This window comes from Mytilus edulis, chromosome 5, assembly GCF_963676685.1.
Source record: "Mytilus edulis chromosome 5, xbMytEdul2.2, whole genome shotgun sequence".
Lineage (NCBI taxonomy): Eukaryota > Metazoa > Mollusca > Bivalvia > Mytilida > Mytilidae > Mytilus > Mytilus edulis.
In genome coordinates, this window is record NC_092348.1 from 18,138,199 (window position 1) to 18,165,329 (window position 27,131).

General features: G+C 31.6%; 1 protein-coding gene across 2 annotated transcripts in view; it reads right to left on the bottom strand.

The window, feature by feature from the left end:
• The window catches only part of LOC139523131 (mitochondrial inner membrane m-AAA protease component paraplegin-like), a 133,005-nt gene that overhangs the window by 100,271 nt on the left and 5,603 nt on the right, over nt 1–27,131 (bottom strand). The window contains exons 2-18 of one of the 2 annotated variants that reach the window (XM_071316928.1): nt 26,612–26,723; nt 25,854–25,976; nt 25,193–25,380; nt 24,740–24,820; nt 23,867–23,994; nt 23,269–23,386; nt 22,471–22,620; nt 22,144–22,288; nt 21,817–21,922; nt 15,012–15,141; nt 9,249–9,414; nt 8,736–8,846; nt 7,387–7,502; nt 6,290–6,373; nt 4,978–5,050; nt 4,056–4,213; nt 3,510–3,587 (exon numbers count right to left, since the gene is read on the bottom strand). In XM_071316928.1, coding sequence (XP_071173029.1) covers nt 3,510–3,587; nt 4,056–4,213; nt 4,978–5,050; nt 6,290–6,373; nt 7,387–7,502; nt 8,736–8,846; nt 9,249–9,414; nt 15,012–15,141; nt 21,817–21,922; nt 22,144–22,288; nt 22,471–22,620; nt 23,269–23,386; nt 23,867–23,994; nt 24,740–24,820; nt 25,193–25,380; nt 25,854–25,976; nt 26,612–26,723 — 2,067 coding nt within the window. The remainder of the gene's footprint in view (nt 1–3,509; nt 3,588–4,055; nt 4,214–4,977; nt 5,051–6,289; nt 6,374–7,386; nt 7,503–8,735; nt 8,847–9,248; nt 9,415–15,011; nt 15,142–21,816; nt 21,923–22,143; nt 22,289–22,470; nt 22,621–23,268; nt 23,387–23,866; nt 23,995–24,739; nt 24,821–25,192; nt 25,381–25,853; nt 25,977–26,611; nt 26,724–27,131) is intronic. The other variant, XM_071316930.1, reaches the window with a different exon arrangement.

Genomic DNA, 27,131 nt, shown 5'->3' on the forward strand with positions numbered 1-27,131 from the left:
TTGCAACATCCAAAACATTACCGGTACAAATTGTATGAAAATAAATTGACCTATTTATTATAGGATTACAATACTACCATGTTTCTGTTCTACATCCGGTCATAAAATTAATTGTGTGGGAATCGACAACTTGTGTCAATTGAACACCTTGGTTTTATTATAATATATGCATGGTATGCAATCATAAAATTCAAGGACCAGCAAAAGATTTATAGACCACGAAAGTAATGTTTTTAAATCGTCTTTTTAATTGACATAAATATGTCGAATTCTTAATATATATAATTTTTAATATATATATTGCCGTAATTTTCCCACGGTTATAGTTTGTGTGGCTTATTCATGAATAATAGACTTCATGGACATAATTTATTGTGTTCTTTCCAAAATATTAATAAGCAAAACAAAATCGCCTTTATCATTGGTATAAACCGTAAAAAGACATTAAGTACATTTAGTTCATGAAGTTAAAGAGTACAAATTATATATAAAAAAAATCAAGATGGAAAACAATTAAAATTGTTACCAACAGAAAAAAAGAAAAGAAATTATCTCACACGACAAAACTAAAATATATTGTAATAAAGTTACAATACATCTATATCATTTTCCGTCAATTACATCAGAATAAAATAATGATCATGTTTAAAAACCATTACCTGGTTTACACAGGTAGGTAAAAAGCGTTCAACCGTAACAGATCGATTAACACGTGCTGGTCTCTAGTGTCGGTTAAGGATGAAAGGGGTCATGTAGGTAGCTGTACCTGACAAATAATTGATTTATGACTGTCGGACATATGTCCGAAATGTCCGAGATGAGATGACAAACATGTAAGAAGTCCGACTATCGTCGTAGTAAGTCTCTAAATGTACTGTAAGTCAGCAGTGCCATAAAAATATGATTGAGATCATCTTTCAACTATAGGCAACAGATTTCTCCAAAATAGTTAAATTCACATGAAAGTTCATCTTACAATTAAGCAAACAAAATAATTTGAGAGATCACATGCATGGTCTTTCCTTTTAAAGAGCTGTTTAAATGCACTATTTAAAACACTTCAATAAATTCATTTATGGAAGCTATCCTATATGTCATTTCCTGACAAGTCTAAAAGAACCTCACTAAAACTGAATATTGTTCTTTATGTAGTGTAAATTCTTTTAGTGCAGAAATTATTTTAAATATTTATTAATGTAACAGTTTAAAATGTGAGATCACCAATTAATGAAGTTTCTGAAACTGGAGCCTAAAAATAATGCTGATAGAATTGAAAATGCAGTTTCTAACTAATGTAAAACACAGCCACTGGCATTTGTTCACATTAATATAAGCATTGCAAAAATTTCAGATGAAATATAGCCTATGAAATACTGACGTCCTCTGTTGACCTTTTTGAGAGAAATCTTTCTGTACCACCTTATTTCCCATACTATAACAATGCCAAAATTGAAGTTAAATTACAGTCAAACCTTGTTGTGTCGAACTTGATTGTGTCTAAAACTCGGATGAGTCGAAGTAATTTCTTGGTCCCCATAAAATTCCCGTTTGATCAATGCATAATAAAATTTTATAGTCCCGTCGAAGTAAAAAAAATGTAAATTGACCCCGATGTCTCAAACTTCGAAAGAAAGAATTTTCGAAAGATGCAGACCTAATGATAAAAATTCATATTGGATGTATTTCTTATGTCACCTAATCATTTTCAAAAGAGATTAAGCTGAGTAAACATACTTGTTTGTATAACAGTTAAAATGACATGTTTATGGTGACCGCTAATTAACACCTTTATTGATCGTTCAAGCGGAATGTTAAGTGTTTTGAACATTTCTCATCTGAGATAAAACAAAACGAATTTAATTGACCCAAGCCCAGATTAAATTAATTGTTAGATTTAAAACTCATCAATTACCATAAACAAAAGGATTAGGACAATTATAATAAATTCATGATAATTTAATGTAAAGCAGACGACCTCATCAAAGACCGTTCAGAATTTATTTCGTGCCGCGATTGATTTCATAATTTATAGCGACTGACCTTTGTAAATATTTGTGTAGACTTAACTCGAATAATTCAGTCCCTCCCCTTAATCGATCTCTCCTACTTGCGAGGTTAATGTAGTAATCGTAGATCAGTGGAATATAAGGACTGAATTATTGATAAGTAGACGTCAGCGTGTGTTAATTTAGAACCAAGTTATTGCAGAACCATAAGTGATTCTGGAACCAATTCATGTCTTAATACCATACATATAGATACGGCTACTAAGAACCAAATTATAAACTACAGGTATAAAATGTTGTTATTTGTTTGGTCAAGTAAGGGCATATGTATGTAAATATAATCATTGACTAATTTAATATATATAAAACTGGTACTAGTAGATAAATGTATTAATTAGTCCCAGATATAAAATAAATACACATTTTTTTTTAACTTTATTGGCAGTGAAACGTTCATCAACACTAAGCTTTCAATAATTTCTTTTTCTTGGTACAATTGTATCTTCAGAATTAAGGTTAACAAGCGTTTGTAAATAATTACGATAGACTGACTGGAACCAAATTTTCTTGATGGTCTGGATGGGGGAGGGGGGGTCCTTTATATCTTTATTCTTTAATTTTTGAGTTTATTTTTCTATATTTATTATTTATTTTCCATGCCCATTATTCTTTGTTCTTTATAATTGTGCACCATACTCTTCTCTAATTATTTTATTATCTTTTTTCTTTATTCTTTATTTATTTTACATTTTATTCTGCCCCTTTTTTACCATTATTCCCTTTTCTGTAAACCCCATCCAGACTCCTACTCATGCCAAACAGAACATAAATTTATGTGTATTTAACAGAGAAAGATATTTAAATGTTGCCATTTAATTCGTACATTTTATTATTTATTACCAGTTCAGCAGTTTAATGATGTCCAATGATAATTGTATAGAAAGAGTGTTTATTTCAGCTACTTAATTTGATAATAAATCCTGTATCGTGACAGTTCACATCATCTTTTGGGTAGATATATATGTCTATTAGTAGGCTATAACGCATGTGTAAAATATGGTTCTATTTTCACTTCCAGCTCTTAATTGACATATGTTTTGTTTTCACACACCCTGATGGGTACTGTTGGAATTATTCAGGTAAAGGTAGACTATTGATTTTATTTGTGCATGATTTGTATCTGTATTTGTGTTTTTAATTATTACGAAGGACCAAAAATGGAGATTCAATACACAATCATATAGTCATAAAGTGTCTTATCGAGAAAAAAAAGCCACACTGTTCATTGTATCTAGTTTACACAAATCTCATACCGTATTTCATGCATTCAAAATTTATGACAACACACTCGACCTTGGATGAGTCGAACCTCGGATGAGTCGATTACTTTGGTCTGGTCCCTTCGGCTTCGACACAATGAGGTTCGACTGTATTATAGTACTTTTACTTGCTAAGCATACAAACATCATTACATGTAAGAAAGTGTTTATTTCTTGTACTTACCAAATGTAATTTGTCTTTATTTTCTATCAATATCTGTTCTGTGCATTTATATGCTTTGGCAATAAGACCTCGTGCTTCCTGAAATCATAATGCATAGACAGGAACTTAAGATTTGAACACTTTAAATCATCACTTTATAACCTACCCACAAGACAATGGAAGCAAAACACAAAAGCAAACATTGGCAAATAATAACTCAAATCGGCTTTATAAATAACTAATAAAACTCAAAATTGTATTTATTCTTTTTTTGTTTAACAAAGGATTATGAACAGTTAAGACATTCAGTTAACAGTTCATTTGTTTTAATTTTCATCCTCATATATTTTCACATCTGGATAGAAAAACCAATGCGTACATCAGTCATTTTCTCCAATGTGTAGACTTTAAATTTTTTACCCTGGCACTAGATCTCGCCTTTAAGTTGGTATCCTTTTCAGGATCCATTATTTTACTGCCAAAATTTCTAATACCAGAGTATCAACGGTTGACGGTAGTACATAAGTTGGACCTTCAGTCACCAAAGTACCATTAAATTATACAAACCTCATCAATTATGGCAGCTAGTTTTTTACTGTATGGTTTGGTTCCAAATCCTCCATCCTCATCTGGGAAAGATAACAGACCTACTCTTTCATTCATACCAAAAGATTTAATCTGTAGGTAAGCTATCTTAGATATCTTCTTTAAGTCATCCTCTGCACCTGAAATGCATGATAAGATGCATTAAAACTTAGTTGATTGTATATTTATGGCATTTTCATAATAAATATGCATATATTACTGTTTTTATGTCCTTATTATTGATCTGGTGAGTTGAACCCTTTCCAGTTGATTTGTATAGTTTGTTCTTATATTGTACTGTAACACTACTGTCCCAGTAAGGAGGGAGTGTTTGGTGCCAGCAAACATGTTTAACCCCACCACATTCTGTATGTGCCTTTCCCAAGTCAGGAGCCTGTAATTCAGTAGTTGTTTATTGCTGTAGGCTGTTAGGGTTCTCGTTTGAATTGTTTTCCATTTGTTGTAAACTTCTATGTCTTTGGTCTCTGGTGGAGAGCTCACTCATTGGAAATCATACCATATCTTCTTATCATAATATATACATATATGTTCAATACTTTTTCTGATGAGTTTAATTTCAGTGGTGAAGGTCAAATGGACAAACAGACAAAACGACCAATGGATGAACAGGGTGATTCCTATATAACCTTCTAAAACTTTGGTTGTGCAGGGTATATTAAATTTTAATAATAGGAAGGCATATTTATATGATCTCAAAAAGTAAGTACAGTACCAGAACCTAGAATGACAATTTCAACATTTTTTGTTTTTGTACACTTCTAAATTGGTAACTTGTCACACATTATTATTAAACATGATATTGCATTATTGTTTACAATTTACCTACAACCTGTGGACTGAATGAGTTATAAGATCTTATAACACTTCTACATATAACATATACCTGTAGTTACTTTGTTGAATATCAAAGATTCTGCGACCCTTCCTCCTAAACCCACACATATCTGTTCAAACAACTGAAATAGAAGTCAGAATTTTGGCAGTTATAATTTTTTCAAGAGTTAAATAGAATTTGATCAGTTCTATTAACATGATTAAATTGGTTATCTGATATGGATATACCATGTTTCCCAGTCAATGAAGTTCTAAACATAATATGGATCTATTCTGTTGTTATATCTCTCTATGTCTTTTGTCACTTTAGGGATATTAGTGTTCATGGCCTATTTTTGAAAGTACCAATTAAATTCATTTTCATATTTTTTTAGAGGCAAGATGGATTTGACATATTTTTAGACACCTGTCTATTGTTGAGGATTGTATGTTGACATTCAGATATCTTTTGGTTTTTAGTGTCTTTGGGTTACTGTCTCATTGGTATACTGTAAACCAAATAATTTTAATTAGCAATCTATTTTTTATTTATTATATATAAAGGAAAATATAAAAGCCAATGTTCGACATCTAAATTTAAATCTCATCTTATAGGAATACAATAAAAATAAATGTGGAATGTGTCCATGGGACACTGATGATGCCCCCATTTGCATATCATATAAAGTTATAAAGGAACATAACTGAAGAACGATAAAATTTACGCTACCCAAATTTGTACTTGATCTGATTTTTGTGGTAATAAGTATTGTATATAAGTTTCTTAAATTTGGTTGAGGCAAACTTAAGTTAGAGATGGGAAACGAAAATTCAGCAATTTTTCCATTTGTAAAGGGGCATAACTCTAGAACAATAAAAGTGACACCCCTAAAATTCAAACTTGATCTGTATTTTTAGTTACTAGGCATTGTGTATAAGTTTCATAACATTTTGTCAAGGCTAACTTCAGTTAGAAACAGAAACAAAAAATCAGCAATTTTTCCATTTGCAAAGGGGCATAACTCTAGAACCGTTAAAGTGACACCACTAAAATTCAAACTTTATCTGTATTTTGTGGTAGTAAGCATTGTGTATAGGTTTCATAACATTTGGTTGAGGCAAAATAAAATTAGAAAATGGAAACCATTTTGGGATGGACAGACAGACAGACAGACGGAAAAGGGTAAAACCTAATGCCCCCTCCGCTACAGCGGGGGCATACAAAATTACAAAATAACGAAAATCAAAATTGACTGTAAAGGTCTACGTGGCTAAATATTTTCTGTGAAAATATTTTTTTACCATGTTTACAGTATATCCTACATCCCCTTTAATTCATTTTATAGAATGAAGTCATAATAAATGTAAAAGATCTTACATACCATTTCTTTAGATATGAGTTTTCTGTCTTGTGGTGAATATCTAGCAAAGCCAAGTACATTACTTGTCCTTGGAATAATCGAAATCTGAAACACACATAAAATATGACAGCTTTAATGTGTTATTATTATATATTACTGATCATTTCTCTGTCAAACCTTGAAGGCAAAATACAAGGATGGTACAGCTCACTAAAGCATAGGTTTCTTTCTATAGTTTGGTATGCAATGTCTCCTTTTCTTTCACCACCAATTCAAGCATTAATTTCTTTCTCCTATTGCAATACCCACTTGTAAGACATTTACTTTTATTCTTGTAGCAGTCAGACCTTACATTTTTGTTACGTTGTTTTTCTGCTTTGTATTGATCCAATGAGTAAAGCCCTTTTCAATCAATTTCTTTAGTTCGTTCTTGTGTTGTACTATTAAACCACTGTCCCAGGTTAGGGGAAGTAAATCACAAAAATACCTCAGAGGAAAATTCAAAATATCAAATGGCAAAATCAAAAGTTCAAACGCATCAAATGAATGGATAATGGGGAGAGTTTGGTGCAACCAAACATTTTTAAGTCTGCCACATTCCATAGGTGGCTCTCCGAAGTCAGGGGCAAGTAATTTCATAGTTGTTGTTTGTTGCTATATATCATTTTTGTTTTTTGTTAATTATTTGGTATGAAAATAAGGCTATTAGTTTTCTAGTTTGAATTAAAATTGTTTTACATTGGTCATTTCTGGGCTTTTTATAGCTTACTGTGCGGTATGGATTTTGCTCATTGTTGAAGGCTGTACAGTGACCTATATTTATTTACTTCTAAGGCATTTGGTCTTTGGTGGAGAGTTGTCTCATTGGCAATAATACCACCACTTCTTATTATTTTAAAAGAAAATATCAAACTGATGTTAAATGAAATCCTAAATGTGTCAGCCAAAACACATTTCCTCTATAGAAACCTAAATATAGCTCCATATAAAAACACTTGCTGTAAGTGTTGACTGCACAAACAGTACATGTAATATCAAGCTAACAGATCATTTGTCTTTTAGATGTTAATTGGTTCTGAGCAAAAAAAATGGCACATATCAATAGCCATGACACTAACCTTCAGTACAGCATCTGTACTTTCCAGCATCCAACCAACTAAAGCATGACCTGACTCATGGTATGCTGTTATTTTCTTCTCAGCTGGACTCAATACTGATGATTTTTTTGCTACACCTATATTAAAAATATAACCACACTTGTTTATTATAAATCAGTATAAAAATGCCAACCTAGTCTATACATCTCATTATGGGGTCCAAGTAAGTTAAAAATAGATAAGTCTATGTTTACTATCTAAATTATAGATATTTTGCTCACAATGAAATCAACTTTGGTAGGCTCTTAAAAAGTGTCCTGAAGTATCTGTACATATAATAAAAAAAGAATCTCTTTTATTTTCGCTCATTCAATCCTTAATCATCCACTATTTCCTTTAAATCTCAACCTCTGTTTTCTGTTTTTTCTATTAAGAAATCCTCACAATAAAATAGAGGCATCATGTTAAGCATACCTCACTAGTAATTCAAAGTATCAGAAAACAGGCAGAACGTATCTAACATATTTGAAAAGTGTCAAATTGCTGATTAATGTCAATTAAGTCATTTTATTTTGTTCTTTTTGACAAAAGTGTTACAAAAATTTATAAGTGCATTCAACATATAAAAAATTCAAAGTACACAAAATGTATTGGCATTCAAGAAGGAAGTATCTGAAAGACCCAAAAAATACTCACACATTTCAAACTTCTGACCAAATATGAAATAATATTGTTTTGTAATACCAGAGAAATAATGTGTGACAGATTTTTTTTGGGATAAACAGACAAACAGATGGACAAGTTGAGTGCTTAATTTAGCCCCATTCCATGAGTAATATATAATAAAATATAAGGATTCTAGATGTTACAGTAAAACCTGATAAATCTGACTAAAATATAAATAATCCAGTCATTGAAAGTCAACTGCTGGTTAGATACTGTTTCCAGAGTGTACTACAGTTTTAATGCAAAGTTTTCTAGGTATTCAATTGTAAATGTCTTGAATGAGTAAACTTGGCATGGAAGTACAGTGAATTCATTTATTTTTATGGTTACCATTTTTCATGGATCAAGCTAAACTTGCATGTTCATGGATATCAAATTTCATATTTGGCTTTTTTAACTTTTTTGGATGATGAGTCTTTTGTAGACGAAACGCGCTTCTGGCATATATACAAAATTTAGTCCTGGTTTCTATGATGAGTTTATTTACCTAAGTCTGCATATACGCAAGCCTACAGAAAATTTGTGAATCTTTGAATATTTCATTTCTTGGTTTACCTATACATGTATACCAAAGAAATCCACAAAAATGTTATCTAACGAATAATATAAATGTATCTACAGTACGTAAGTTTATGATTTATTACCTGATATGACCCTTTCTACAGCATAATCAAAATCTGCTACTTCAATTGACTTCTGCTTTTCTCTGGCTGCATGTAAAGCTGCTTCATTACAGATATTAGCAATGTCAGCACCTGTTCATTACAAATTATTATTATATAGAAAATCAAGATATATATATATTTGTTATATCATTTGAAGAAAAACAGGAAACATCTTGTCATTCCAGGTTTATTTTAGACTTAAAAATCATCATCAATAATGATGTCTTACATTTAATTTTTAATTTTTAATTTTTAATTTCTATGAATAAAAGATTGAAATAAGCCCCCTATTATTCTCCTTTACACATTAAAAGGGAAATTAGCTTTTCATGGAATGAACAATGACTTTAGAATACATGTGAATATAAAGTTTTCTTCAAGTACATTTTTTTCGTGATTGGTTATTCTAATTTCTTACATGTTAAAAAAAACAATTGCTCAAGTTATATGTAAGGTTAGAACACATGAATAACATATTTCTAGTGAACTTACCAGTCATTCGAGGAGTCAATTGAGCAAGTTTGTATGCCAAAGATTCTTCTGAGGACTCTGACAGTTTAAGATTCTTTAAGTATATATCAAACATTTCCTTCCTTTCAATTAGTGTAGGGAAATCTATTAAAATCTGTCTATCAAATCTACCTGGTCGTAGTAAAGCCTAAATATACAAAAATTGTAGTCTGTAAAATAATTTTTTATTTGACCTACATAGAAACTTTTTAGAAAATCTTTAAACTTAAAATCCTATTCTTAGTTGTACTCATTAACAAGCAAGAATCAAAGATTTGTTATATATATGTTAATGTGGACAACATAAGGTGTATTTTTCTCTCTTTATAAGCTTCCTTTTTAATCCTATTTTGAATTAAAATTTTAGATTCCTTGTCACATTCATATATGCTATAACTTGTCAAAACAGATTTGTCCCCCCTTATGCATAAATTCCTGAAGTAGAGATTAACTAATTTTAAAAGTAACAAAAAAACATACTTTACAGAAATCAAAATGAAATTTTAAACTGTATCTAAATGTTGACATTAAAATAAAGCTAAGTCCATTTATCAGAAATTATGCAAACTAAAAAAAAAACAAAATTGTTTTGCTCTTGAAAATGTCTTTATCATAAAAAGCTTCCGTCCAAATTTCATAAAATTCCATTGACGCTTGACAAAGAATTTCAAAGTAATGTCTAAAGAACATTTAAACCAGACTGAAAACTAATATCAACAGAAACTAGATTGTTATTATCAAAGAGCTGATTGCTCTGAGGTGGAAGAAGGTGAATAAAAGGTAACTTGAATAACAATAAAAGCAGCCCCACTAACCTAGCCTGCTTTGTCCCATTATTGCTTATGTCATATTTTTTTTTCTTCAAACAATGTGTCCTAAGTACATGGATGTCCCATCCATATAATCATTTTCTATGTTCAGTGGACTGTGAAAATGGGGTAAAATCTTTAATTTGGCAGTAAAATTAGAAAGATCATATCATAAGGAACACATGTGTACTAAGTTTCAAGTTTATTGGATTTCAACTTCATCAAAAACAGATAGACAGACCAGAAAACATAATGCCTATAAATGGGGCATTAAAATAGTAAAACTTGTTACATACTTGCCAACTTTTGAAAGTTCCCATGAGGGTTTTTAGTGCGCGACACCAATTTTAAAGGTTACAATTTTTAGCGACGTATTTTGCGCTTGCTTGATTGTCTAGAAAAAGAGTCATATTTGTATGATGAGCTTACATGCCTTTTTCTTAACTTTGTTTGCATGATTCTAGTTATTAAATTAGTAGAAAAGATGAACATGTAGCTTGCAGACCAGATTTATTTTCTTGTGTAAGGATATTAAATGCTTGTTGAAATTTCCAATTTTGAATTATCATATGCACAAAGATGGACCTTTAACAGGTTGGGAACAAAACTCCAAATGAGGGGTAACCCCTCATTGGAAGAACATTAAAACCCACTGTACAAATGATCACATTTATATTCATATCATTTGATGAAACTTTTTCCCAAGAACTATTCATCTATGTAGTATTAAATGGTCAAAATATGTCAAAAGAATTCTGTGATGTTTCTAAACTTATATCTTCTTTATTATTAAAAATAATTTGACCCCTCATTTAGAAAAGTTTTTGAGTTAAAAATCTTAAGTTTTCTTTCTTCTTTTTTTTACAACAGTAAAATGACCCTTTGTCTTAGGGACAGTTCCTCAATTAAGGGACACCACTCATATGGGGGGGGGGGGAGGGCGTTCCCAACCTGTTTGTTGGTCTTTGTGGAAAAAAAAAGAATAGTACATTGTGCTTTAAATGATTTGGTAATTTAATTGAATGCAAAAATAACATATTTTTCAACAAGTATTATGGCAATAAATTAGTGAATAAACTACTATTTATTATCTTTAAGGTAGTACTGCATCACTGAAATTTACATGAATAAAAGGGTATATATTTACGATAGTGATTTTTTTCAATCCTAATTTACAAATTGAATGATTCAGTTGCTTAATAATGTGTAAAAATCGGTGTCAAGAATCTGAAGTTGTTATGAAATTGTAATACACAGAAACGGATGCGGCATACAACCTGGTAACGGTTCAATGATTTTACAGCCGGCACCATAGGCATTCAGAAGACTTGAAGTCTTCTTCCACCAAAAATAAAACAGAGAATGGAAATGTGGAATGTGTAAAAGAGACAACAACCTGCCCAAAGAGCAGAAAACAGTCTTGTTTTTGCTATATAAGTTTGCAGGCTTTTTATACATTTGTTATACATTGTATCTATGATGAGTTTATTTGTGACTTAGGGTTGTTCCAGAAAATAATATGCCCCCAGCAGGCCCAGAAGGTTTTGATTGCATTTCATGCAATCTTTACCTAAAAATCAATAAGAATAACACTTTCTTTACCTTTTGGTATTTCAAATACAACCTACCACATAAAAATTTTAACCAGATGCTCTGCAGGGCGTAGCTTTATACGACCGCAGAGGTCGAACCCTGAACAGTTGGGGCAAGTATGGACACAACATTCAAGCTGAATACCGCTCTGAATTTGGATTGTGATTAAATAGTTGACACAGCAAAGGTTTCTGACACAGGTTAAATGTGGTCTTATGAACTTAATCAAAGAGCTGATAGCTCTGAAGTGGAAGAAGGTGAATAAAAGGTAACTTGAATTACCATAAAAGCAGCCCCACTTACCCAGGCTGCTTTGTTCCATTATCGTTAAAATGTATTTTTTTTCTTCAAACAAGAAAAGGTCATAAGTACATGGATTTACCACCCGTACAATCATTTTCTATGTTCAGTTGACTATGAAAATTAGGTAAAATCTTTAATTTGGCAGTAATTAAGAAGATCATATCAAGAGGAACACATGTGTACTAAGTTTCAAGTTGATTGGATTTCAACTTCATCAAAAACTACCTCGACCATAAACTTTATAACCAGAAGCAGGACGGACGGACAGACTAGAAAACATATTGCCCATAAATGGAGCATAAAAATAGTAAAAGACTTGTTACATACCTGCCAACTTTTGAAAGTTCCCATATGGGTTTTTACTGCACAACAACAAAATTAAAGGTTACAATTTTTAGCGATGTATTTTGCAAGATCTGGATTGTCTAGAAAAAGTGTCATATTTGTATGAACTTACATGACTTACATGCCTTTTCCTTAAGTCTGTTTGCATAATTCTAGTTATATATTATATCGGTAGAAAAATTATACATGAAGCTAGCAGAAGCTAGACTATTAGCCTAGTTGCACATATTGTATGTTGCTTTCTAACTAAACAAATTTACTTTAAAAACTTCAATTTAATCCTTGAAAGGAGGTCTAAATTAATAAAATAATTTATAAATTTTAATTTTTTTATTTGTCCAAAATCATTTAAATTCATTTAATTAACATCCTTTTATGATTATTTGATTAAAATATTAATCATTTATAGTCTTTTTACCATTTACATTTTTAAAAGCAAAATAACTGAAAACAGGATAAAACAAAGGGAAGTAACAAAAAAGTATTTCAATATTCCCAATACACATCGTTTTGATAACACTACGGCAGTTAGCCGGAGGTAAACATCGTTGATTACCAGTATGTTTGACACCCAAGCTGTCAAGTGAAGCCATATAATTATACATCTTCTTTGATGTTCAGGTAAAATTTAACACAGGTGTCAATTACACCCTACAGTAGTAAGAAATGATCAAATATGGCGTCTGAAAAATTTCATACACGGGAGTTTTTTCTCCTAAACCGGAGGTTCACATGTATGTTACGAAGGGCATCTAATTCACATGACAAAGGAAACCCATGAATAAAGATAACACTTTATATATCCTTTTTATTTATATAAAAATAAAATCTTCTTGTCTGCAGGATTGCAAATTCGTAACTTCAAGGGCGAACTTGTAAACAGGGCGAGTTGTACCGATACCAAATTCATGCATGCGTAATACAAATATCTACAGTTAAAACATCCTGTTACAAGTAAACAAATTACGTTCATGTGGATGAGATGAAATCTAATAATTTACATAAATAAAAGGGTCATATTTACGATAGTGATTGTTTTACAATCATAATTTACAAATTAAATGATTCAGATGCCCAATCATGTGTAAAAATCGGTGTCAGGAATCTAAGTTGTTTTGAAATTGTAATACACGAAATGAATGCGGCATACGGAGACTCAAAGCCAATGGTCGGCCCCTTAAGTCTTCAGAAGACTTGACGTCTTCTTCCACTAAAAAAATGTTTTTGTTTGAGCAATACACTATGCTGTTGAATATTAATCCCCTCAAAAAAAAATATTTGCAGAAAAATTCTTTTTAATTTCTGAAATCTGAAATGAGAAAAAATTTATCCCCACCCCCCACCACTCCCCATTTTTTTTCCACCTCCCCCAATCCCTTATCCCAAAAAATCTCAATTCAAATTTCTAAAGGAGTTGGCAACAATACCTACTCATTTAAATTCATCATAAAGTATCAAAATATAAAATGACTTTCAGTCATGGTTAAAATAAATATTAATTGACAGTAACTTCTAAAAATAAATTTACAGCTACACATCTCAAGACAATCATCATTTCTTAATACATAATTTTTCAAGCAGTGTAAGGGAGGTAATCAAGTTATCAAACATATATAATAATTATATATATATAACAGTATTCTTAAAATTTAATTGGATTACCTCCCTTACATTGCTTTTAAATTGTCTAAATTGTCCATTAACCAGAAAAACCCTTTTATCCCCCTAATTGCTTAATGATTTGATCCATTACCCCCTATTACCATCTCTTTGTAGTATGGAAACTTGTGGTATAATTTCAGAAAGATTTATACATGTAAACACAAGTTATTGACTGAAAACTACAAAAATGCTTATTTGGGCTCCTTTTTTTAGCCCCTCACTTATTGAAACCCCCCTTGGAGCAAAAACACCAAAACTCAATTCCAGCCTATTCTTTGTAGTAAGAAACCTTGTAGTATAATTTCAGAGAGATCCTTAGACTTAAACACAAGTTATTGTCTGTAAACTAAATAAATGCTTCTTTTTTGTCCTTTTTTTGCCCCTTCTTCCTAAATGTTCGGGGATATTAACCCCAAACTGACACCAAGCTTTCCCTTCATTATATGGAACCTTGTGGTACAATGTCAGAGAGATCCATACTGTTAACATAACTTCATAAATGCTTGTTTTGGCCCCTTTTTGGTCCTGAATTCCTAGACTGTTTGCCCCATAACCCTTAGAATAAATCCCAACCTTCTACTTAATAGTATGAACATTGTTGTACAATTTCAGAGTAATTGATATACTTGTACACAACTTATTGTCCTGAAACTAGATAATTGCTTGTTTTGGGCCCCTTTGGGCCCCTTATTCCTAAACTGTAGGGACCATAACCCCCAATATCAATCTCAACCTTTGTTTTGTAGTTATTAACATTGTGTTAAAAAATTTTATTGATTTCTATTAACTTATTCTAAAGTTATTATCTAGACACAATCCGTCTTCGGACAACACTGACAAATGACTGATGATGACGACAATATACCAATATACGGTCGCAAAAATTTTCGCAGTCATATTAAAAGACCTTCCCTGGCATTGGGGGACATAGTTTTTTTTGGAACAGCTCTTCGATGGAGATCTTGAGTTGTCTAATTGGTACTCATACCACATCTTGTTTTTTATATTGATAAAAATAGCAGAAAAAGCCTACGTTGTCTAACACATCTGATCTGTTTGTGGAAGCCAACATAATAACTCCCTCAACAGTTCCCATACCATCCATTTCTACTAACAGCTGATTTAGTGTATTCTCTTCCTCAGAGTTGCCTCCTTCGGACGATCTGAAAGGGAGATAATTGTGTCTGTAAATTACTACATTCAATATATTACCACATTTCAAAATCAAAATAATTATATAGTAGTGTGATTCTGTTCTAACCACAAGCATACAATTTATATCAATTGAAAGGAAATTTACTCCAAACAAACTTTATTTTAGAGCCTAGTTGAGGCCTTTGGAAATGACAACTTGGAAGGGCTTCTGGATTCAATTTTATTTTACATTTATCAAAAAACAAACATGAAATTATGAATCAATATATAGAGTTGGCAGTTTACAACAGATTTTTGTACCTAATGTTCAGCAGAATGGACAACATTTGTTTTGTGAAAAAGCATATTCCAATACCATACATAGTACTTCAATCATAATTAGCTCTTCACTATTTACAAATGATTTAATAGTCAAAGAGTAGATTGCTCTGAGGGATACGACTGCCATTGTTTTAATTGATACATGCATGTATTAGTATTATTTTCAAAAATAATTCAACTGCACGTGTAAAATGCTCATAAAATGTAATTTACATAATTATTCAACTTTAAAAAAAGCCAATCCTCGATACAAGTGTATGAACAATGTACTTATTGTGTTTTATTTTTGTATTATCAATTCCAAGTTTACTTTCCACAGCAGTCACTGAGAGTGAGAGAAGGTATTTCACTTCGTACCTTATCACCTATTTTCCTAAGTGAATTCTAGGTGGAACCCCATTTCTAACTCTTTAAATATTTAATTTCCTTTGGGTCAGCTGTGGGCTGACTCCTTTCCGTACACATTCCTCTGTTTAAATTTCGATCGGTTTTAATATAATACGACGTCTATCGACAGAACAAGTGAATTTTTCTCAACGTATCATCGTTTGATGAAAGTTACTTATGGAAGGGAGACAACTCGAAGCGATAATATGGAAGACTCCATTTTGGCTGAAGGGGTGTTCTAGTTACACCTTTACGTTGTGGACTACATTTATTTTAATTTAAATGATGCATATGATTTAAAATTATGCCACAACAATAACCCTCAATAGCAGACAGACATAGAAAGGATCTCGTGAGTTTCAAATTAATCAATGGAGTGGGGAATCCAGAGCAACCATTCAATCTGATACCCCTTCAAGTCAAGAAAAGTATATGCATGCGCATACTTACCTTAACAATCCCTAGACTTGTGATTTGTAGCAAGGATGTATATTAAATGTTAATTAAACAACCCCCATTGCTTTACGGAAGTTCGATATCAAATATCAGTTTCATAATGGTGACATATAAGAAAACTCCACTTCAGTTCTTATATGACAGAAATAGATTTATCGATCAGAATTCAGACAACTCAAGCATGTTATCAAAACTGGGGAATTCCATCTGACGTGTTTCTAAATTTATAAAAAGATTAAATACCAGATGCTCCACAGGGCGCAGCTTTATACGACAGCAGAATTTCGAACCCTGAACAGTTGGGGCAAGTATAGACAAAACATTCAAGCTTGATACCAGGGTTGGCAAAACCCAGGTTTTATGAGTATTGCCCAGCCCAGTGGGAAATACTGAGAAAACCCGGGTTTTACTGGGTTTTAGTGGGTAATACTGGGCAATACTGGGTAATATAAAATACTGGTCTGAATCTTATAGAGTATTCAGTGATCAAACACAAATGTTATACATTCAAGATATATACATGTATAACCTTTTTTGTTTGTCTGGATTGGTAAAACTGTAAATATAATGCAAAAATTAAATAAATAAAACTCCTATTAAGAATTAACAATTACAATACATGTAAGAAAAATTATATTTAAATAATGTCTATGTACTGTCACTAATTAGTAAGTAATTATTCAGATTAGAATGCAGATTTGTTTATGTAACAATAATCAGCCCTTTCAATTTTATAAGACATAATAAGTGTTAATGGCATGACCCTTAGGGTGTTTATTTAGCAATATGAATGTATAACATATGAAATTAACAATTCACTAAAACATTGCAATATTTTTTTTTCTTTCAAAGTATGGATTAATATTCAAACAATGCTTGTTAATTAACAAGGTATCCTTAAATGTGCAAATCTTGTATTTTGTCTACATAGATGACATTGAATTTTTCATTATTTTAGAAATGACTGTCAATGGTTATCTGTATAAAAAGTATATATTTAGCTATAATACTATGAAACTACACCAAGATTTTACTATTTTGTGTTAAAATAAGCTTAAAAAATTATATTGCCAAGTAATGCCCAGTATTCCCCATTTCTGAGAGTATTGCCCAGCCCGGGAAAACCTGGGTTTTCCCACGCGGGAATTCCCGGACGGGTAATACTTTGCCAACCCTGCTTGATACAGCTCTGGATTTGGATTGTGATTAAATAGTTGACACAACATAGGTTTCTGACACAGAATGAATGTGGTCTAAGAACTTAAAAACTTTAAAATTTTAAATTGGACATTTACCTATTATGGTCCAATATCCCAAATCTAATTACATGATCAGCTTCAGCATATCAAAGAACCCCAAGAATTCAATTTTTGATGAAATCAAATAAAGTTCAATTTTGGACCCTTTAGACCTCAATGTGGACCAATTTGATAACTGGCCCAAATATCAAAAATCTAAAAACATGGTTAGATTCAGCATATATCAAAGAACCCCATACATTCAATTTTTGTTGAAATCAAACGAAGTTTAATTTTGGACCCTGATTTGGACCAACTTGAAAAACTGGGCCCATAATTAAAAATCTAAGTACATGTTTAAATTCAGCATATCAAAGAATCCGAAGAATTCAATTTTTGTTGAAATCAAACAAAGTTTAATTTTGGACCCTGATTTGGACCAACTTGAAAACTGGGCCCATAATCAAAAATCTAAGTACATGTTTAGACTCAGCATATCAAAGAACCCCAAGAATTCAATTTTTGTTGAAATCAAACAAAGTTTAATTTTGGACCCGGATTTGGACCAACTTGAAAACTGGGCCCATAATCAAAAATCAAAGTACATGTTTAAATTCAGCATATCAAAGAACCCCTGGAAATCAATTTTTGTTAAAATCAAACTAAGTTTAATTTTGGACCCTTTGGACCTTAATGTAGACCAATTTGAAAACGGGACCAAAAAATAAGAGTCTATGTACACATTTAGATTCGGCATATCAAAGAACCTCAATTATTCAATTTTTGATGAAATCAAACAAAGTTAAATTTTGGACCCTTTGGGCCCCTAATTCCTAAACTGTTGGACCAAAACTCCCAAAATCAATCCCAACCTTCCTTTTGTGTTCATAAACCTTGTGTTTAAATTTCATAGATTTTTATTTACTTGTACTAAAGTTATTGTGTGAAAATTTTTTGCGGTCGTATAATAAATACTGCTTAAGGGAATACGATACAGTAGCAGGGGCAGATAATAACGTTTTCAAAACTGTCCGTGTTGTTTTCGCAACGTTGGTAACCAGAACGTTGTAATTTCGCGATGTTTCTAATAAGAACGTTAACATTTCGCGACGTCGCTTTAGAATAAGTCATATTTCGCGGAATATTCTCCGACGTCATTAATTTCGGTTGCGCGAATTTCAAAAAAGTACCTGCTAAAAAAGTGGCCATGCCGTTTCTAAAAGACCGAGAAACCCACCGAAGAGCAGTGAGAAGGAAATACTTGAGATGTACAAAAATAAATCAAATACAATTTTGCATGACGAAATTGATGAAATGGTGTTAGACACGGAAGAGAGTACTGACATGGAAAGACGGAAGAAGAATTGTGGAGCTTTTTAGTCTGGCACTGAATAACTGCCAAAACTGCACGGCCCAATAACACAATTCGGAACATAACGACCTGCAATAGCTAATTATGAGTATTGGTAGCTACTTAACGTCCAGCGGCAAATATTTAATTACACATTTATGACATCCAAATGTCATTTTAATGAAACTTATAGAAATGAGAAAACGTATGAACCCGTGATTAATGAGTAAAAATTTAACAAAATCTATTGTTATAGGGTGGCCGAATCTGGTGTTGAAATCCATACACAAAAGTCATTACTACGGAGTGTTGTACAGCTGTGCAATATTTTTCATGACGAGAACAGTTATTTTCATTTATTGATAATGAATTCGAAGCAAATAATACTATCTTGAACTGAAAAATATCAGAATCAAAATAGTTAAGTTTGTGTCTTTTTTTCTTTTCTTGTTTAGAATTTGGCAGCCTCCAAGTTTTACGGAACATTGTCATTGTACATTGTAAGGCCAAATTTAACAGACTATCAATGAAATAACAAAACCGACTGCATGTACGAGGCCCTCATTGGTGGACAAGGTCGTATAACATCCCTATTCGTAAATAAAATAATAAAAAAGAGATTGTCTCATCCTGCTCTGGACTTGAAATTGGTACATAAAAAAAATTGCCGATTTTAATTGATATTTTAAAAACATATTATATTGTATGTGTATGTAGAAAAACTGTCAATAAAAGTCCGTTAAAAAGATTTCAAAAAAAATATTGGTGCCGTTTTTGGTTTGAATTTAAGCAAAATATTACTAATAGATGCAGAATTGTCACACGTTAGTTTGTTTAATTGGATGTATTATTTTTGTATATGAAACTGGATGTAATAGACCAAAACAAGAAAACGCACGTTCACATGCTGTTAAAAGGGTTTGTAATTAAATGGTGTCTTTTGGTATTGGTCATCATATTTGTATTTTGTTCATTGTTTTGTACTTAAAGCAAATCAGGCCGTAAGTTTCCCGTTTGAGTTGATTTGCATTTGTCATGTATAGGGGCCTTTTATAGCTTACTATGCGGTATGGGTTTTACTCATTGTTGAAGGCCGTCCGATGTCCTATAGTCGTTAAGCAATTTGGTCTCTGATTGAGATTTGCCTCATTTGTAATAATACCACGTCTTCTTATTTGCATGTATAAGCACGTCCCTATTATACTTCAATGTATTGAGAGATAAAAATTGAAGTATCGGCAAATTTACACTAATTGCAGACAGACAGATCAGAAAGTGTACACACGTTAAAACTCGTCGTATAATTAGACGATCGGACAGACGAACAAATTGTTTTCAATATAGCTCTACTTCTAGACAAACAGGTACGCCAATATTCATACGTATACGCCGTAAAAAAAGGGTTATGTAACTTATCTATTGATAAAGACATCTTTCAATATTATTCTCTTATACCGGCTGCTGCACTTCCTATGAAATATTATATTACAACTTCATTTTCGGTCGATTGAGGCAATAATGGCATGAGTTAAATTGCACAAAACAGCTCTTATTATAAAACAAGAAGTACTGCTTATAATTTAAATTTGAAAGATGATTATCTTTTGAATGTAAAAATAAAATAAAAATCAAAGTACATAGAGACCTAAAGTTGACGATACGGTATCGGTTTTGTCATTGTTGAAGGTTATACTGTTGTCAATTTAAGGTATCGCCTCACTTAATTTATAGTTGGTTCACATTTTGTGATGTCAATAAAGTTGTCTATCCTCTTACAGTTCATGAAGCAATTTAGAACTAATCTCGGACGGAGATGCACCTTTATTTCAATCAGATTTTCTTTTTTGCCGTACATCTGACAAAGCAATCTGCTAGAATTCTTTTTTATAGCTTTTTTTTTATGAAAAGGTTCCTGTCCAAATTTCGTTTCGTAAATGTTTAGCACAAATGTTTTTTTTTCCTTTTATGATTTACAATCTTATAAATTTTTATGATAAGTATCAACGCTTTGAAAAACACCTGCAAACTCGTGTACGGCGGGAATGCTTACACGACGTTGTTGCGATTAAAACTAAATTTAACGTAATTTAGAGCCATACTGAAAGACGTCGTAAAAAATTAAGGTTTATGGCTTTTATTGAAAAAACAAGCACATGGACCCCAATTTTTTTCTTTTGCAATCAATCAAGTACTGTTTCAAGAACACGCCGCCAAAATTTCAGGAAAAAATCAACGATCAAATTTTTTTCTGCACTGCCGAAAAGACGCAAAAATATGTTCAATTTCTTTATTTCGGATATAGCAATCTAAATCCGGAACATGATGATTTGATTTAACCTTAAACTTGTTTCAGAATGTTGATGCCATGGATCAAGGGAATATTTTACAAAAAACCTGGTTAAGTTATGACTTTTCATTCAAAAGTATTGTTACTTTCTTTAAAAGTCATAATTTATGAAATTTCAGGGATTTTCTTCCAAATATGCAAATTTCGAACCAAATTATCTCAAAAAGTAAGTCATGAAGGTACTGTTTTCTTTGCATTTTTGAAAAGTACACATTGAAATTGACCTTCTATCAAAATTTTAAGAAAAAATCAACGAGGGATCTCTACTGTATCGTATGCCCTTTAATAATTCTGATTTTCCGTGTTGTTAAAAACACGCATACAAGTCAAGGGAAATATTGAAACATGAAGATTATGAGAAGAACATTATAGGACAGTTGTATAAATTCAATCCTTTTGTTTTTTGTACCATTTAAAGCAAGACAATCTCAAGAATCTGAGATGTTCCTTGATGTTTAGAATAAAACGGTTGACGTGAAGGCATGGCCCTGAGTCAATGGTTTAAGTCTACAGATTGCTTAAAAGCAATCGTATCCCAAAAATCAAGCCTGGGCAGCGTAAGTTCTCATCTGTAAATTCTCACCCTCCTCTTTTACGTCCAATAGCATCTATTTCATCTATGTATATACAACATGGGGCTGATTTCCTGGCTTCTTGAAACAAATCTCGAACTCTTGATGCACCAAGCCCTACGAATATAATTTACCATTTAAGAAAATTAAGAAAATCAAAGCATGCAGAATGTGTTGATTGATTTAATGTTTACTGATAGTGTGTTTTTTAGTGCAGAATGCTAGCTGTGGCCAGTTTATAATTTCCCAAACATCATCTAAATAACACACTGAATAGAAAATTAACATCTAAAAGTAATAGGGTGTTCAAATAGTTGATAACAAAGTATCATACTCACCTCCAATCATTTCCACAAATTCTGACCCTGCCATTGCTAAGAAAGGTACTCCAGCTTCAGAAGCCAATGCTTTGGCTAACAATGTTTTCCCACAACCTGGTGGTCCAAGCAACAATGCTCCCTTAGGAAGTTTAGCTCCCAATGCCTGCAAAGCAAAGTACAAATTTAATTCTCCAGAAATAATAAAAAAAAAAAAAAATTCTTACATTTTTGTATTTCTAATGAGGTTTTCCAACTAGGAGTCTCTGGACAGAAAAGAAAAACTTGTTCGAAGGAAACGTAACTATGTCCAGTCTATAATTTTGTAAAGAAAGAGAATAGACAAACCTTGTATCTTTTTGGATCTTTCAAATAGTCCATAAACTCCATAACTTCTATTTTTGCTTCATGCAGTCCCGCCACATCGTTAAAGCTTATTTTTCTGTCTGCAGCATCTTTTGGGTCTACTCTGGTAAATTTTGCTTTTCGTACACTATCCTGCAAAATCAAAGAACACATTTGTCAGAAAGCCTGTGTCATACAAATTTCATAATAAGTTTTTACTGTGGATGCATTCATTTTCTGAGATGCCAATTTACCTGAATCGAGGAAAACTTGCAGTCATACTGTTCTATGTTGAACAATTAAATTCATGGATTTCCATTACCCATGTAATGCATGAAAATGGGTATTCCACAAATAATATTGAATCCACGATATATTAATATGCGTGTTAAATACTTTATTGATGTCTCCTTTTAAATATAAAATATACATTATACAAATGTATCATTGTTGCAAAGATACTTAAACTATGACAACACAGTGTAAAGTTCTTTTTTTTAATTAAAATTACTTTTTTTTCCATTGCGTCAACATGTCATCAAGAATTGTTAACACATTTCAAAAAACCTGTGCAGTACATGCATAAAAAAAAACAGGTTTAAAACAATACAATACACTATTTCATAACGTAAGGCATTTTTTCAGACAGATTATGATTTCTATACACTAAATCTGTTAAAGATGTTCTGATTGATATATTAGTCTTGAAAATACATGTATGGAAATTTTTAACTAACTATATTGTAGCTTATGAAAATATTTCTATGCATTGTAAAGCTATATTCTAAATTGCCTACTTACAAACATAGATTTAGATGAATTTGAGGAAGCCGTTTTAGAAGTGCCAGCTAGTATACTGAAGGCTAGGATTGCAACAACTGCTAAAATCAATAGGTTCATCATATTCTGTTCAAGAGCACTGAAAATATATCAAACAACGAATTAGACTTAACGATGAAGACACATATTTATTATTATTGACTTTGTGAGTCGTTGGGGCTTTCGGCCATTTAGGGTACAGATCTAAATTTCTAAATCCTCATTAAACTTCTGCATTTAAGCACATTATATCTGAAAATTAGTTGATGACAGCCTTTAAAGAAAACATGTAGTTCCCAGATGATAGTACATGTAATATCATTCATTTTAATTTTGATCACAATTGTTCCTTCAAAAGATTTTTCTTTTTTTTATATAAAATTTCTTGTAAAATTTTGTATTTACGTTCATGTTCATGGTACAAATACGACAATGTTTAAATTGGTTGCAGTCTTTTGATTACAACACTTTAAGATGAAATACGCAGGAACATTCCTTTTCCCTTTTTTAATAGGACAAAAGGCAGTTAAAAAGCAATGTCAATATAACATTGTTTAAGTGTTATTGATACTGTACTCACTTAATTTTCTCATAATGAATGGAAACTCCATTTTCTGGAGCAATACCCAACTTCTTCTCTGCTTCCCGTATCTTCTCTTCAAACTTATAATTCGAATCTGGTAAAGTCAACACATATCTTTGAAAAGCCTAAAAAATGGAACATTCATCAGGCATATCTAGCTATTACTCTATACTATTAAGGCTTGAGACAACACAAGTGTGCAAACCCTTAAAAAAATTTGAACAATAATAAACAGAAATCAAACTGAAGAGTGAAGTAAAAATGTAAAATATGTCATATACATTGTACCTTACTAACATTTCATGATTTATATTGACTCTCATTTAGTCTTATGTAACTCTGAGACTGCATTTTTTGAAGGAATCTACATGGAATTTTCCTATTTTGTATTTTAGCCTGATAAAACATATATTTTTCTTTTGATATTCTCAAAGCCTTGTCTAAAGGCTTTCTTTTCGTAATTTATTTTTACATTCTATCATGTCTATCATTTAGTTTAGTTTACAATAACAAAATGGTGTATTTTCCTGTATAATCCATACAATCACAACCTGTAGTTTGAGAAAATTCATGGTGACCTATCATTTTTATTATATTTTTGAACATATATCAATATATCCAACATTTTGGCAAAGTATGAACAAATTCTATCGTTTTTATTTTAGACTCCCACCTTAAAGCCACATCAAAACAACATGTATTTGGACCAAAAAGGTTTAGTGAATAATTTTAGTAGCAATTAAGTAATTGACAACTGTGATTATATGAATAAACAACCCATTTACACTTCTGCAGTTTATAGAAATATATTTTTCTAACTATTGACGAAACTTTTAAATAAACAACTATGATTGTAAATTTCACACATACCGGTTCTCCTTTAAACATGGCACCATGGTGAGGATAAACATGAACATATTTACCATTAGGCAACACCTGGATTCTATCAACCTAGGACAAAAAGTAAACATAAATTTATATAACACATTGAAAGGTATTGAAATGATCCCTAAATTTCAATAAATAAGCACATTTTAATGTATATTTTATCACAAGGATTTGTGTATCCCCTAATTTGGCTCATTAAAGCCCCACTACTAAAAAAAATATAAACATAGTAAGAAAATAAAAGGTTGTAGTAGTTACAACCTATAAGATTGAAATAAATTTCTGATTGATTATTTCTAGTTTTATAGTTTAACTTTACGTCAAACATTCAAAATAAAGGATACATCATGAAGACCAAATAAAAGTTCTAATTCTTCTTTCTTTAGGCATATGTATATCTAGAATTGGTACTGAAATAAGAAGTCATGAGCTTACTTCTCCTTTGAGTAAAAGATCATGATAGAATTCTTGCCAAGTAATATATATCTTGCTGTAAGGACTAGCCGTCTCTGCAGGGTCTGGTGGCATAGTCATACTCATCATTATAAATAAAATTAAAGAAATAGCAGAAACTCGTATTAACATTCTCCACATATGTTCCATAGCCTCCTTCCTCTCATTTTCTACAAATATAATACCACACATTTTAAACATTTTGAATATTATGGTGTTTATCATGTTCATATTTCCTCAATTCTTTCCCTATAAGGTGTGTGTATGTGCCTGTCCCAAGTCCCAGCCCGTAATTCAGTAGTTGTCGTTAGTTTAGCTGTATATCATATTTCATTTTCGTTATTGTGTCGTACTTAAATCGGGCAATTAATCATGTTAATGTAACAATGTATTTTCTGACTCGATCAGTTACTCATGTAAGCAGATGTTTGTTTGATCTCCAAGTTCCTTTTTTTTTACTACAACATGAACAATGATATCTTTGTAAACCCAACTTTGACATACAATGGTTTATATAATTACTTTTTACAAATTGTGACTTGGATGGATAGTTGTCACATTGGCACTCATACCCAATTTCTTATATCAATTTTTTTATAATTCTGAGGAACAATGGCCACGGTAGATCAAATAGAACACATACCCTTCTCTTTATCATCATCTTCATCGTTATGTTTTTCTTTATCTGCATCATTCTCTTGTTTATCTTTATCTGAATCAGTCTTGTCTAAACGAGCTCCTGTTGTACTGAAACATCGCACATGGCCTGGAAGTGAAGTAGTGAAATGAAGTAAAAGGTTCTTTTTAGAAATTTATATCAACAGGTTTTTATCTTATCTTGAACTTAAGATATATAACTTGAAATTTTTAAATGATTCCTTGGTCATGTGTGTAAATTTTGGACAAATTTACTATAAATTTTTATTTACAAAAATTGAAATGATTAAAAGTTCCAGGAGAGGATGTCAAACTCCAAAACATTTCACAATATTTTCCTGTTATGTGGCAGAGAATTCTGTCAATGTATGTTTGGCTCATGTATATATTTAGTTAATGGTTTTCTACATGTATGTGAAACTCCTACAAACATTTCACCAGAAAACAGAAATACAAAATGTAGCAGCTGTACAACAGAACTTAGTATTTCTCATTATTAATATGTTTCATCAAAATCTGATACTTCTGAACAAAAAATGAGTATAAGAAAGGAGATTGAGTAATGAACACAACAAATATTGTATTCCCTTTGCTTCACCATGTTCACGGAACATGCTGAGTTAAAAACTAGTTAATCTGAAGAGGTTTATAGAAATCCTATACAGGTCTATAACAGCTATAGTTACAATGTATCATTGAGTGATCATACTTGCTACAGTTTTAGTTATCATTAAATGATCATACCTGCTACTTCTTTTGCTAGAGTGGCTTCTCTGTGAAAACCACATTTTGTCAACAAGGAAGAAAGAAATCTGAAGTCTCTGCTCAATTGATGAAAAGTTCTGTTTTGATTTGTCTACAAGAAAAGAAAGACATTTAAAATATTTAAAACCTGATATTATATCAATTTCAATAGAAAAATAAGCATGATAAGTGATGTTTAGTCATGTTAGTTCTGTTTTAATAATTGTGGCACAATGTCTTGTTTCTTAACTCACTACATGTAGCTAAACATGCTTAAATTGTACATGTTTAAGTGATTGTAATTATTTAGATATAGAAGAACCAAAGTAGTTGTCTGCTTTGAAAAATTTGCTATTGTGACTGAATTTTGATTTGCATGTGCATTAAATACTTGCTTAGCATGAGATACATGTATTTACTCTTGTTCACATCCAGTGTTGCTCCATTGAGGGCTCATGCATTTTGCCATTTATATTTGTAGTTATACCTTGCTTTGTATTTCTTTTAGGCCTAAATTAAA